At 35.0% G+C, this 15,222-nt stretch overlaps 1 protein-coding gene across 1 annotated transcript in view; it reads left to right on the top strand.

Moving 5' to 3' along the window:
- The window catches only part of IL1RAPL1 (interleukin 1 receptor accessory protein like 1), a gene marked incomplete at its 3' end in the record, with an annotated part of 1,430,596 nt that overhangs the window by 1,382,304 nt on the left and 33,070 nt on the right, over window positions 1–15,222 (top strand). The window contains exons 7-8 of the mRNA XM_081115397.1: window positions 2,787–2,919; window positions 5,009–5,154. Of these exons, the coding sequence (XP_080971523.1) occupies window positions 2,787–2,919; window positions 5,009–5,154 (279 nt within the window). The remainder of the gene's footprint in view (window positions 1–2,786; window positions 2,920–5,008; window positions 5,155–15,222) is intronic.

Raw genomic sequence — 15,222 nt, forward strand, 5'->3', positions numbered from 1 at the left:
TCCCAGATGATTGGTGATGTTAAGCATCTTTTCATATACCTATTAGCCATTAATGATAGCCAAGATACGGAAACACCTAAATGTTCATTGACAGATGAATGGACAAAGACATTTTGGTATATATAATGTGATATTATTCAGCCTTCAAATTATTCAACATTTGCAACAACATGGATGAATCTGGGAAATATTATGCTAAGTAAAATAAGCCAGATACAGAAAGAAAAAACTGCATGATCTCACATGTGGAATCTAAAAATAGTTCATATACATAGAAGGACAGAGTAGAACAGTGGTTAGGAGACTGGGGGAATAGGAAGATGTTGATCAAAGGGTACAATTTGCAATTATGTGTGATAAACAAATCTAGAGATCTAATGTACAATATGATGACTATAATTAATAACACTGTATTGAATGCTGGAAATTTGCTAAGAGTAGATTCCAAGTGCTCTCATCACACACCAAAAAATTAAAAAGTAACCATGTGAAGAGATGATATATTAATTAGTTTGACTGTAGCATTATATGCATAAAATGATAATGCTTTACACCTTAAATATATGCAATTTTTATTAAAAAACAAAACATACAAAAATCAATACATTATACTTTTTGGACCATCCACATACTTATACTTCTTTAGGAAAGTTATTGATAATATCTATCTATTTAAATTTCTAAGTGAATATAGATTTATTTTCTTGAATTCTTTGACTTATTGGATTTTTATTAGCAGCAACATTAAATCTAAACTATAATTTGGGAATGGGCCACAAAATATTCAGTTTTTTATCCAAAACTTTGCAAACATTCCATGTGTGTGTGTGTGTGTGTGTGTGTGTGTGTACATATATGTATTGCATAAAACTTTGATCTGACTCAATATGATTTTGTGGTTCAGTTATTCACAAACATTTCTGATCATACTTTGTTTTTATTGCTAGTATAAATAATATCTCTACTATATTATATTCAGCTGCTATGCAAATCATGTATGATATAGATTTTTAGATAACATAGACCATTGCTAGCCACAAGGTTTTATTCTTGAGGCTGGCAAAACCATAATAAAAATCATTGTCTCCTAAAGAGTATGATTTTAAAAAATAATTTAAAGCCAAATTCACTATAGCTAAAATATAAGAACATTAATTTGCTAGAAATCATCTACTTAAAAAAACCTCAAATTTATCAGACTTCAATTGTCTATTGCCATAGGGCCCCAATATGCTGAGATAGATCCTCCTACAATTTCATATTGGGCATACTGCATCTCATTTTAAAATTTCATAAGCCAGATTTTAATGATTTTAAAATTAATGACCTTTAGATTTACATTCTCTGTTGTTTTTTGTTTTGCATATTCTGTCTCTATTGAGTTTGTTAGGGGCATTTTTTTAAATATTGTTTTATTGATTTTTTTAGTGTTTTAGAGAGAGAGGAAGTGAGAGAGATTAGTAAGATTTTCTCTACAGGCAATATCGAAACAATAAATCATATCTTGATTTGTGGCATTTAGCAATTCATGGGTCAATATTCCCACCGTGGTTGATTGCAAGCTACCAACATAATTTCACTAAATGTGCAGCTGGGGCGAGATGTGCAGTAGTACACTATTATACAATATTTCAGCCATATGGATACTATAGATGAATAATGTAGCAAAATAATTAGGGAGTTTTGAGTATCTATTAGCCTTTGTTTTTAATATGGTATTTTAATTGTAAGCTTCTATAATTTAATTTCAAATAATTACTGTGTTTAACAACCTGCTTACCGAATTTTCTGAAAATGTAATAATGGACTCTCACAAGCTGGTATGAACTGGCTCCAGCCTGCAAGTGAAATAAAATCTGAATGAGGAGGCTCTGCATATGCAATATTGAAGGCTAGTTTATAAGATGGACTTGGCCTATGAGATAAGTTGCAGACATGGTACCTTTAATTAATGTAGCTTTTATAAAAGTAAGCCGTGGAAAATGCAAGTTTGAAAGATATTAGGCATGTTATTAAGTGACTTGAAATTATTTAATGAGTTACTACTCTATTTAAGATAGGGTAATGTGCCCTGGTAATATATAAAGGTAAATACAGATTTAATTTCTACCTTTGGGGAATGAACACTCTAGTTGCTGGATTAGACCTGCAAACAGCACAAATGTTGTAAGGAATGTATTATGATAAATATACGTATGTTCTGAGAGCTATGGGAGCAGATGACAGAGTGACTGACTGACATCACATCTGTGGTACTTCCCCAATAATTTATAGCCTCAATCTAATCATATGAAAATATCAAGCAAACCTATATGGAAGAACCTTCTATAAAATAGCTGACCAGTCTTATTTACAAGTTCTTGAGTCACTGTCATCTCATTAAAAATCTGTTAAGCCCAGTTGCTGTGTTGCAGGGGTTGAGCATCAATCTATGAACCAGGAGGTCACGGTTTGATTCCTGGACAGGGCACATTGCCCAGGTTGCCGGCTCATTCCACGTAGGGATGTGCAGGAGGCAGCAGATCAATGATTCTCTCTCATCATTGATGTTTTTGTCTCTCTTTCCCTCTTCCTTCCTCTCTAAAATGATTTTTTAAAATAAATAATAAAAAGCTGTTATAAGCACACATTTTATAAATTTGACAAAGGTTGAAAATACCTGAAAATATACTATTTAAAAATATTTTTCATTAAATCAATAAAGTGATTAAAATGTTACCTTCTAGCTTGTCTAAAATAAGAGTGTACAGATAGTTTTATAACATGTCTATCACTTCTCTTGACAGGAGACTCAGCTAATCTAACCTGCAGAGCTTTCTTTGGGTACAGTGGAGATGTCAGTCCTTTAATTTATTGGATGAAAGGAGAAAAGTTTATTGAAGATCTGGATGAAAATCGAGTTTGGGAAAGTGACATTAGGTAAAATATTTTTTTTCTTTTACCTTATAGTCAAGATTAACATTTACTCTGTTAGTCAAGAAAGTAAGCTAAAAAGGAAAGAAGTTTTGTTTTGTTTTGTTTTACTATTATAATGACAACATTATAACATATACTGGCAAAAAGGCAAAACACTGTTAAGAAACTATGGAATTGTAAAACATGAATGCCATTTGTAAATAATTTAAGAGAAATAAAAAGGAGTTTTTCATTGAGGAGTGAACTGAATGTGAAACAGACCAAAACACAGTTGAATATAGAAAATGTGATATTGTGCCTTTTGTTTGTTAGAGCTCTTTTTTTAATTGTTAAGAGGAAATACTAACAAGATAAAAGGACTCAACCAAACACAATTTCTGTCATTTCCTTTATATGTTTTCATATTTGAGACATCAAGTAGACTATAAAGCACTTGGTAGGAATGATAAAGGATACATAAAATGTTTTAATTACCTTTTTAGTCTTACTTTAAGGTCTAAATATGAATATAGTGGGAATGATAGAGAAGAGAATAAACACTCAAAATACCATCTATTTGAGGACATAATTCTTAAGCCTCTTTTAAAAAACAATTTATTTGTTCATTTACCTTTAAGTATTGAGGTATTCAGTTATGACTAAAATTATGCTTGGGCATAGATACTCATTTTTTATTGATCTTAGAGAAAAGAAGAGGAGAGAGAGGGAGAGAAACATCAATGTGAGAGAGAAACCTCAGTTGCCTCTGGCACACGCCTCGACCCAGGATCAAACTTGCAACCTGGGTATGTGACCAGACCTGGAATCAAACCTGACACCTCTTGGTGTATGGGACAAAGCTCCAACCAACTGAGCCATACAGGTCAGGACCATAGATACTGATTTTTAATCATAATGAACAGAAGCAAGGATAGTAATAATAATTAAGTTATGACTAAATCCAAATGCTGATCATTTGTAAACACTCTCCCATCTAAAGGTCACAACTTCTGGGAGTACATGAGCATTTTATCAAAGATTCCTCTTCTTGGAAGAGGACACTTTTAATAACAAGGACTTTTAAACTTGATCAAAGGTATAAAGGAAAAAGTTTTTCAATAAAATATAAAAACACATAAAACCATCATATAAGGTTATTTCTACTAGGATTTTTTTCCTGGCAACAACTATACAAGAATCTTATACTCCAACTGCGTTCTGAAATGCCCAGATGGGCAATCCTCCAATATGTACTAAAGTGTTCCTCTGCCATTTATCATTACTCATACACTTTGAAATGCTAACGTTAAAGAACAACAAATCTCCTAATGTTCCCCCTTTCCCTTTTTGTGGGTGGCCAGGGAATGTTCTAGAAAGGTATTATTCTTAAATTCTGCATTAGAAAGTGTTGTGCAGAGATGAGTTACCAGACAGATGGGAAGGTAGAGGAGGTTGAAACTTTCTGAGCAGGGAAAGGGAGCTTCAACTCTGAAATGTTCCATTTGCTCAGAAAGATTGCTAAAATCTTTGACAGTGAGATTAGTGAACATTTACCATTAATTTTAAATGTCACAATTAAGCACTTCATCAGAATACTTTGTCTACATGTTTATAATTTCATATTTCTTTAAAAACAGACAATTGATTTGTATCATTTTAAAAAAGGCCAGGTTGGAAGTTTTAACTGAAATGTCAAAGTAACTCAGAATTTTTCTGTTCTTCCTTTTTTTGATTAACCTGTATACAATTAGTCCTCTAGCCTAAGACATTAGAATATCTATCTCACTTTTACATCGGATTTCTTCTTAAAGGGAAAGCAATTCCTAAACTTTTCTTCAAGGTCTCTCTCACCTCTTTATTATGACAGTGCAATTGTCCTGTTAAGAGAGATAATGAACTGCAACTTCATTAACATCTATAAAGACAAACATACTCATTAGAAATGAGAAGGGCACGATATGATTTTATTAAGATAGCATAAATCCATAGCCAAATTTGAAGTAAAGATGCTGTAGGTATTTTCACATCAGATTTAGATTCATCTATATTTTTTTTTGTCGTGTATGTGTATGTTTGTGTGGGGTTTTTTGTTTCGTTTTGCTTTATATTTTAGAATTCTCAAGGAGCATCTTGGGGAACAGGAAGTTTCCATCTCATTAATTGTGGATTCTGTACAAGAAGGTGACTTGGGAAATTACTCTTGTTATGTTGAAAATGGAAATGGACGTCGGCATGCCAGCATTCTCCTTCACAAACGGGGTGAGTATCACCTTCTAAGCTTGAGTGGTCAACTGAACATATAATGAGAGGGAAATAAGTGGGAACCAGAAAAAAATTGTTTTTCTACATAAATTTATTCTAAATAAAATAATCACATTAGCATTTGGTTTATCAAGGCAGATAACACAGTAGATGGGTGACTAGCTCAGACTCTAGAGTCAAATTTAGATTTATTGCTTTGCTTTACTACCAACTGTATAACCTTGGGCATGGTCTCTAACTTCCCTGTGCTTCAGTTTCCTGATATGTGTCAACTCTTCAGTGTGTTTTAAGGATGAAAGAAGACAAGAATTAAAGAATTAGGCATAAAGCATATACAGAGGAAGTATTTAGTTAAATATAACTTATTAGTGTTAGAAAGAAGCAAATCAATGAAAAATAACTGAAGTAGTTTTAAATCCAAGATTGTGTTCCCTATTAGAGGATTATTCCTTTAGTGTAAAAAGATGTCCTATGGATTCCCTATTGTATTACTTATTGATATTTTTCTGCTTTGGATGACTTTTACATGTGCAGTATCATCCCATGATTAATAATGATTCATTCATTGTGCATTAATGAATTATTATTCAACTATAATTTATTAACAATGATCAAGTAAGATAGGTTGTGGATGATTGCAACATCTGCCTCACTAAATCTGATCCCACAACAGCCCCAATGCCTTATGCACAAGGTTAAAATATATATAAATATATATTAAATTGTTTGAAATTAGTAATAATTATAAAATTTGATCCATGCCTTTTAATTGGTGAATTTTTCATATACAAGAGAGAAATATTTTTCCATATTATGCTAAGTGAAAACTCTCTAATTTTTGCAACAATTACACTTGATGTTCTCCTACTCAGCAAATTTACAATGATTTTAAATTCAAAGTATATGTTTAATCCTAGACCCTTTGAGGTTTGAGAAGAAAAAGAACATTAAAGACTATATCCCCCAGTTTATTGGGCAATAGAATCCCTTTGAATAATGTTACTTAAAACTATTAAAACAGACACCTCTGTTGTCAAGGTGACCACAGTATTAAAATACTCTACTTTGGGAGAATGTGAGTAAGGGAAAGGTAAACATCATTTAGCAATATGATTGTTTCTTTCTCTAGCCAACATATGTATTTAGTCAATGGAGGAATTTAGAGTAGAAATATATATGTAAAAGAATAGAAATTGCTTGTCAGGGTTGGAAACAACTTAAATGTTATGTAATTGAACTACTCCACAACATCTTCCCAAGTTATCTAATAGCTTATACTGGATCATATTCCTTCTCAAGTAAGTCAATTCTATCTTTGGAAAACCTTACTATTAGATAAGCATCCCTATTTCACTGTCTGCCCCTTGACCGCAGTTCTAGACTTTTAATCTATCTTTCCCAAAACAGCCCTTTAAAAAGTTTGATGACAGTCACCATGATCATACTGGATCTTTACTTCCCTAGATTCAACTTCTATAGTCTTATTCACTCTTCCTTTGTGTGCATAAAATACTTTCACCATCCTGGCCATTCTCTTCAATATGCTTTAATCAAAGAGTCTAAATTATTCCCCAATAAGGGAAGTAGTAGAGAGAATATGTAGGGCACAAATAAAAATATGTTTACTTAGACTACATATATTTCATTTTGGGACAAGGCAGGAGTGACAGTTAAGTGTTATAATTAAGGAGAGAGGAAGAAAAATGAAATGTATCTAAGGAGGATACAACTATTAAAGTTCTGTTCTTATAAACAGGCACACAGCCAAGAAGGGTTAAACACCCAAGGCTATTTTTAACATGTGTGACCTAAGGTCAAGTTGCCCATAGCCAGAAAAACTTCCAGTACCACAAAAATAAATGGTTGAAGAATCAAGGAAACTGAAAAAAACTTACACAATAATGTCTAACTATCTAAACGTAAAGAGGAAAATTGTGGCCAATGTTAGAGAACCTTTCAATAGTTTTATCTTCCACAATGATTTATATCTTCCACAATGGTTGGTATAAATAGAAATTTAATATAAATTTAATATAAATTTCTATTTATACCAACAGCATTTTATTCTTAGTAAGATAAAAGCATTAAGAAACCAAAAAGAATCTTCCAAGGTCACATATTCTAAAAGTCCCTCTTAAAGTTAGTGAGTGCCTTCTTTAAAAAAAAAATATTGTATTGATTTCAGAGAGAAAGGGAGAGAGAGAGAAAAAGAGATAGAAACATGAGTGATGAGCGAGAATCATCAATGAGCTGACTCCTGAGCACCCCCACCAGGGATCAAGCCCACAACCGGGCACTGAGCCACACTGGCCCTCACTGTGCCTTCATTCTAAGGGAACTACAACTGAGTCATCAATTCACAAAGGCAACAACACATCCAATATCCTACCCTTGAGAGATTTATACTTGTGTGGAATTATCAGAGAAATGCATGGATGGTCTTCCACTATTGCTGGTGGGAGTGGAGTTCATGGTGTACCACTGGGATAAGCATTTCTGGAGGCCCCCATGGGAGGATGGGATGTAGTAGAAAGCTTTATTTTTATAGAGTTACATCCATCCCTCAGATGGCAAAGTCCCATTTTCCTTAATCCAGTCCTGGGAGATGTGCAGCTGGGGATTAAGCAGAGGTAGAAGCAAGGCCAATGTCCAGAGTGTCCGTTCCATGGTAGAGCTGGGTCTGGGTTAGCATCAGGCTAGTTACAGTCCATCAGTCCATTGTATGTGGGATCCACATGGCTATGAGCCATATGGAAGAATTTAGGGGAGCCAGGAGGGCACACCCCTTGCAACAAGAGTTACAAGAGTCCCAAGAGAGCAAGAGGGAGAACTCCTTTGTTTAGGAGCTTAAGTATCTGAAATCTTCCCACTTGCATTGGCCAAGCCTACTCTGGCCAATGACCTGATCCAAGGTGTGACTGACAGATAAGTACCTTCCCTATTTCACCCAGACTTTTCTGGGCATGCGTCTAAACTGCAGCTTCCTGGCAAAGCTGCACAGATGTCATGTCTATAAAATTTGGTCTTCCCTTTGCTCCTTTCCTCTTATTCATAACCAGGTTTATTGCAACAGTATCAGAATGATCTATCCCAACTATTTGTGGAAAAAAGAGATGATGTTGGTTAACATATGGCATAACTGCAAGTTCACCAGCTCTGCAAGTTTCAAAAGGTTCGGGCACACACAGAGCATGTAAGCTAATAGTTTGGGGTTTTGATCACCAGTGTCCCTGAAAGAGTCAAATTGCTGTCTTGCTAGCAATTAGGTGAATTATCAGATGAGTTGCTATATTACTCACAAGACTAAAGCTGAGAGAAGGAACTGGAAACTGTCACTATTAATCATATTTTACTACCATTGATTCATAAATCCCTTAACTTATCATACAGGCCTTCAAAGTCTTTCTATTTAAAACCTCCCTAGAGAGGTATGTTAAAGCATTTGAAGAACACAGATTTTTTTCAAGCCACAAATTATCAGTTCTGACAGGTGAACTTGCCAGGGCACACCTTTGCCAAAGTTACCTAAGCATTTTTTCCTCCACTGTTACTTTTTCTTCAATATTGTTGATCTAATAAAAGTGACATTAGAGCTTTCCAGTGGGTGGTATGGATTCTTGGAGATTTTATTCACACGTATGAAATGAGTCTTCCTAAATGCCAAGAGGATACCGCAATAAATAATTCAGCTATACCTGAGCTGGGCTAGATTCTGGACCAGCCTATTATCTAGAAAAAAAATAAAAAAGCTTAGTTCCACAAAAACTGGCTGAAATTTTACAGAGAATTGGACCATAGAAAACCTTGCTTGAGAATATTCAAGTTGTTTATTTCTGCAGACAGGAAAGACATTTAGACAGTTAAGATTATGTCAGACATTCAATATAGAAATATTTCACATACTATACAGAGAACTAGATACAATGAAAGAGAGACAAAAAATGAAGACTCAAGGGCCATTGGACTATATTAGTCTTTGATTGTCCTGCCCCTTATTCCTCACTCCAGTCCCCGGCCTGAGAAGCTTGAGAATTAGACCCTTGCTTTACAAAGAACCAAAGCACAGTTGATACATTCACTACTTTGTCCCACTATTGTTCATACATGACTGAGTTCCATATATGAGTCTCTGAATATTTTCCCCAGATGCGCTTGCTTCGGTTTCTAATTGCAGGGGCCTGACTTGACTTGCATCAAACACTGACCTTCAGTTTCCCTCCTAAACCCTGAGCTTTCCAATTCCCTCCATTTTTACAATTTCCATTTCCCTGACACAAGCAATTCTCCAGATGGAAACTGTTGGGGTTCAGAGTAGGCCAACCCAAAATATCCCATAATGACATATTGATTACTTTGAATTAAAGTCACTTAAGAAACTTCCAATGCAAGAAAACTCTGGCCTCTCTCTTTCTCTGCCCCCTCTTAAAGCAGGAGATGAATCTCCCATGTGAATAGTACCCACCCTGCATGTGAAGGCTAAGAAAGACACCCTTATCACTAGAGTTAAGGAATCCAGAACAAAAAGCTCACATATACAAACCTTGTTGCCTCCTTATTAATTTACTACCCAAGCTCAAACCTTGCTTAGATTTCTGACTAATGAACACTAACATTTTTTTGTCCTGTCAATTCCTCAGACGTTTATTATCTTAGTCTAAAAAATATAAAAAGGTGCCCACTGCAATCATTTCTGTCAACATTATTATGTTATCTTGAGCATCATTTATTATTTCCCATGCACACATATTAAATTGGCTTTTCTCCTCTTAATCTGGTCTTGTGTCAATTTTATTATTAATCTATCCATAAGAACTCAAGAGGGGCAAAGGGCAAATTTCACCCTTCTTGACAATACCCAGTAGGACTGGCTCTGGCCTCAGGCCTGGCTGCTCTTGCACCCATCAGCCAGTCATAAATTTCTTCTGCGTTCTCTGTGGTTTGGGTCCATACTCTAATTGTGGCTGACCTCAAAGTGTGGACATCATTATTATTGGGAGCAAAGCAGTTTAATGGTATAAGAGTATGAACTCTGGAGCAAGGTTATCCATTTAAAACCCAACTAGCTGTGCTGTCTTAGGCAAATAACTTAATTTCTGAGAGCTTCAAATTTCTCTTCTATAAAATGGTGATGATGATGATGATGATGATGATGATGATAATGACTTCCATGTAGAGAAGCTCTAAGGATTAAATAAACTCAAATGTGTCAATACAAATCACGATATCTGACACATGTTTATCACCCAAAAATATTAGCAGGTAATACACAATTTCTCTGCTCCAACTACATGATATTCTGGGAAATTTAGGATGCAGCAATAATGTGTTTCATTTAAAAAGCCCTCAAATCACCAAACCGGTTTGGCTCAGTGGATAGAGCGTCAGCCTGCAGACTGAAAGGTCCCAGGTTCGATTCCGGTCAAGGGCATGTACCTTGGTTGCGGGCACATCCCCAGTGGGAGGTGTGCAGGAGGCAGCTGGTTGATGTTTCTCTCTCATCGATGTTTCTAACTCTCTATCCCTCTCCCTTCCTCTCTGTAAAAAATCAATAAATATATTTAAAAAGCCCTCAAATCTAATTTATCTTTCATTAAATTGGTCAGCTTTACTTTCAGCAATTGTATTCACTTTGAGTCTATATTTTACCTTATAATAGATTTACTTTAATTTGAGTATACTGTCCTAAAGGAGATCTTCACTCATTTATTTATGCAGTTAATGATAATTATAAGAGCCTACTATATGTCTGGCACTGATAACATTAAATGAATGGGAAATAAGAACCAATATACTTTGGAATGCTATCATCTACTTTTTAAAAATATTTTATTGATTTTTTACAGAAAGGAAGGGAGGGGGATAGAGAGTTAGAAACATCGATGAGAGAGAAACATCAATTAGCTGCCTTCTGTACACCCCCTACTGGGGATGTGCCCACAACCAAGGTGCGTGCCCTTGACCAGAATCGAGCCTGGGACCCTTCAGTCTGCAGGCTGACGTTCTATCCACTGAGCCAAACCTATTAGGGCTATCATCTACTTTTTAAATTTCATTGATATTAAGCATTCCTAATATTGTGCTTGTAGGGAATGTTTGACTCTTGTCCAATTAAGGGGATGTTCATTATCAATCCTATTCTGACTAGTTATGTTTAAATACACTGATTAAAATAATATGGCAGTTCATTCATCATGATGTAGTTTGGGAATTAGCAAATTATCTATCTAAGAGACTAGCACTAGTTAATCATGATAAACATCTAGATTTTCTCTATTCCCTCTCAAACTCATTTTAATTCTTGCACACACATAGTCTTTCTCCCTCCAAAGAAAGTAATCAATAGGAATTAGAGTTGTTCAATAAACTCCCTAGTCCTCAGAATATCTTTAGTAATGTAATTAACATGCACATCATTTAGAATGAATTGTTTTAAAGCCGGATGAATTTAGACCAGGTGGACTCCTTATCCCTTCTTCTAATGAATCTTTTTTGTAATATGTACTCCTATCCTTATTAGTATTTACCTAGTGCATTTATTTACTGAGAGATACAATAAGACCAAAGAACTATTTAAACCTCTCTCAGGACTCATCTTTGACATATTTAACCACTGGTTTTAGAAAATGGGAAAGCCAAACTTTTCCTAGATATCAAAACCTTCTCAGCATCTATATGGTGGCATCTTCCTAGAAAGACAATGACACATTAAAAACTGAATAGGCATCCAGGAAATACTCATTCAGTCATTGCTGTGGGGGAGACAAAATAATTTTCCCATTACCCTTCTAGGTTGTTGGCTGAGATACCCCCTGTAATAAGAAACCAGATTAACAGGAAAAAAAGATACAGAATTTCAATAGCGTGTAAACCTCCTATATACAGGGAGGATACTGAGTAACTGAATGACCCCAGCCACCAACTTAAATACCTTCAAGCTAAAAACCAAATACGATGTTGGGGAAAGGGGCGCATTATGGGAGATTAGCAGGAAAAGCACAGTAAACAAAGAGGGTAAGGTTGTTATGTAAACAAATTATTGCCTTCTCCAGTGATAAGCGTTTCTAGAAATTTAAAGTCATGTTTCTCTTTCTGATAGAGAGGGAGAAACCCTTACAAATTAAAGTTTTCTTATAACTGTAAATGTCTCTTATAAAAGAGTAATTTCTTGATTTTCAGAGCTTTTCCTGTGTCTGCTGTTTCTTAAAAATAATCAGCCTAAAATAACCCTTATGCCAAAAAGGCATATTTTTGGATGGTATATTCTGCTCCCCTTTATAGCTTATGCAGTGCCAAAATATTAAGGAACTTAAGTTATGTTGCTGCAGCATCTGCAAATCAGAGCCATCAGGTTTAATAAATTATCTCCTTGGATGAGATCAGACATTTTGCATTCAAAATTTTCTTCTATCCTATAGCAGTTTTCTTACTTCTCTGTTCTCCAATTGTAGAAGACATCTAAACAGCTGACCCAAACTTTTGTTCTTGTTAACTAAATGCCAAAACAAAAACCACCAAGAAGAACACCTGGAGGCTATGTTGAATCCAGGAGCACACACCGTCCACTACTAGTGATTTTATACATTCAGTTTCTTGATATGGACATTCCAACATGGTTATTTGATTGCCACCAAACTTACAGGCATGAAAACTAAAGTTGTCAGCTATTTCCTTAGACATGCAATATATGATTTAAGTGAGCTTAACTCCAACTTATTTTTTACCTCTACACTGGGATATCTTTTCAAAGGTCTGTTGATTGTAGTTTTGTGTTTTTTTTTAATCAACTACAGCATGGAGATTTATTATGTAGCATAGTTTTGCATTTTAGTAATTTTGGTAATTCAGTTTTATTCAGTGTGAACTAAAATATCCAAGCAGCATCTTTGTTAGGAAAAAAGAACCACTGGTCACTGATAATTAGTTTATTTCATAATTAACAATTAACAAGGGGATGAGCCTGGAAAAAACCAATATTGGGATCTAAGAATGATAAGCCCTTCAGTTTTTATCATTCTTGGTGAACTAATCCAGTGGGCCAAAGCTCTTAGTATTTAATTATACATGGGCATAGCCGTTGGAAGTGCTTTATTTGCTCTATTGTATTTTTCACTTGTTTTCTCAACTAAATGTAAATTCTTGATAAAGATCTTTAACTTGTACTTCTTATTATATGTTTTATTAAACATAACCACTTCGATGAGTGGGATGATTAAGTGTATTCTGAGTAATATGAACTTTGAAGCAAGATTTCTCAATCTTGTCACTATTGACATTTTGGGCCAGGTGATTCTTTGTTGTGGGGTGATTCAATGTCTTGTCCTACACATTGTAGAATGTTTAGCAGCATTCCTGACCTCTACCCATTAGATGCCAAAATTACATTTCCCAGTTGTGACAAATATTATCTTCAAAGATTGCTAAATGTCCCCAGGGGACAACATTGTCACCAGTTGAGAACCAGTGACCTATAGTATGGATAGCAGAAGTATGAATATTTTAATCCCGAAAAACCTCCAAGATTCTATCAGATGTCATTGGAAGTTCAAGAGAATGGGTGTTTGTTATGCCATGGGAAATGATGAACAGGTTCCTTGTGTTTCCAGTCTTGGAGAGTCAACCAGAAGTTACTAGAGCATTGCTTCACAGTCTTTTTGTTGTTACTGCAATCTTTTCAGCATACTCAAATCACCTATGGAGTTGGTTAAAAAGGCATTCAAATTCAAAGTCCAGGGTGAGTCTCAAGACTTTAATTTTAAACAAGTTCCTTATTTATGCTGACGGTGTTGGTCTGTGGACCACAATTGGCATACCAAGGTCTTTGCCTGGACAATAGATCTTCTAATAAACTTGACAGTATCTTATAGGTAAAGAGCAGCTAGCTCTCTTGAGTTCACTGTTTCCATGACAGAGAAATGAAAGAGGGAGGAGTAAAAACAGTCACTGGGACTAATTTCAACTAATTGCCTCATTCTTCTTAGATGGTCAACACTTTTGAACATACTTGAACATTGCCCTCATACTCTTAATGAGGTTACTTGTCCCATGTATTCAAAGAAATTGTGCTTTATAGAACACCTTTGCTACTCAGAGAGATGTCTGAGGGGGCACTCTCTTCAAGTATTAAATAATTAACCTTTTAAATAAAGAGCTCTCATTGTTGGACATAGTTCTTATATAATTCTCTTTTTTTAAAAAGGAAATCTTCCCGGCCAGTGTGGCCCAGTAGTTGAGCATCAACCTATGAACCAGGAGATCACAGTTCGATTCCTGGTCAGGGCACATGCTTGGGTTGCGGACTCGATCCTCCAGTAGGGAGTGTTCAGGAGGCAGCCCATCAATGATCCTCTCTCATCATTGATGTTTCTATCTCTCCCTCTCCTTTCTGCTGTGAAATCAATAAAAATATATTTTAAAAAATAAAAAAGGAAATCCACTTAGAAATGTCTCAACAACATATATATGGACATATATTTTAGGCTATGCAAATAGCAATTACCAAGGAGGAACAAGATATATGATGGGCAGTAAATACTGCTAATTTCCTGTTTTGAATATTTATATTCAGCTAAATTTCAATTATGTATAGTAAGGAAGAGCAGGCATGGTATGAGAGAGGCACTGCCACATATTATTAATCAACGGTATGACAGCAAGCAGACAAAGAAAAAAATAACACAGTAATACCACCGTATAAATAGTTACTTTGTGTTCAAAAGTTCAATTTATTTTTATTTTTTAAAGTATAGTTGGCATACAATCTTATATTGGTCATGTTAGTTTCAGGTGTGCAATATAATGATTCAACATTTTGTTAACATAAAAAACAACAACATTCAAACCTGTAAAGAATTTTTGGGAGTTTATTTAAGCCAAACTGTAGACAATTTCTAGGAAGCAGAATATCAATGTATTGAGATAGTGCTCCTGAGAATGGCAGCTTTGAACCTTGTTTTATACATCACCATCAAAGGAGGAGATGTAAGTTTGTTACATGAAATCCATTGGTGATAGATTAGAGAGGAGGGAGAAAGCAAAGTGGGGAAACGGCTGGGATTGGATAAAAAG

This window comes from Myotis nattereri (assembly GCF_964212035.1).
Source record: "Myotis nattereri genome assembly, chromosome: X".
NCBI classification, from domain to species: Eukaryota; Metazoa; Chordata; class Mammalia; order Chiroptera; family Vespertilionidae; genus Myotis; species Myotis nattereri.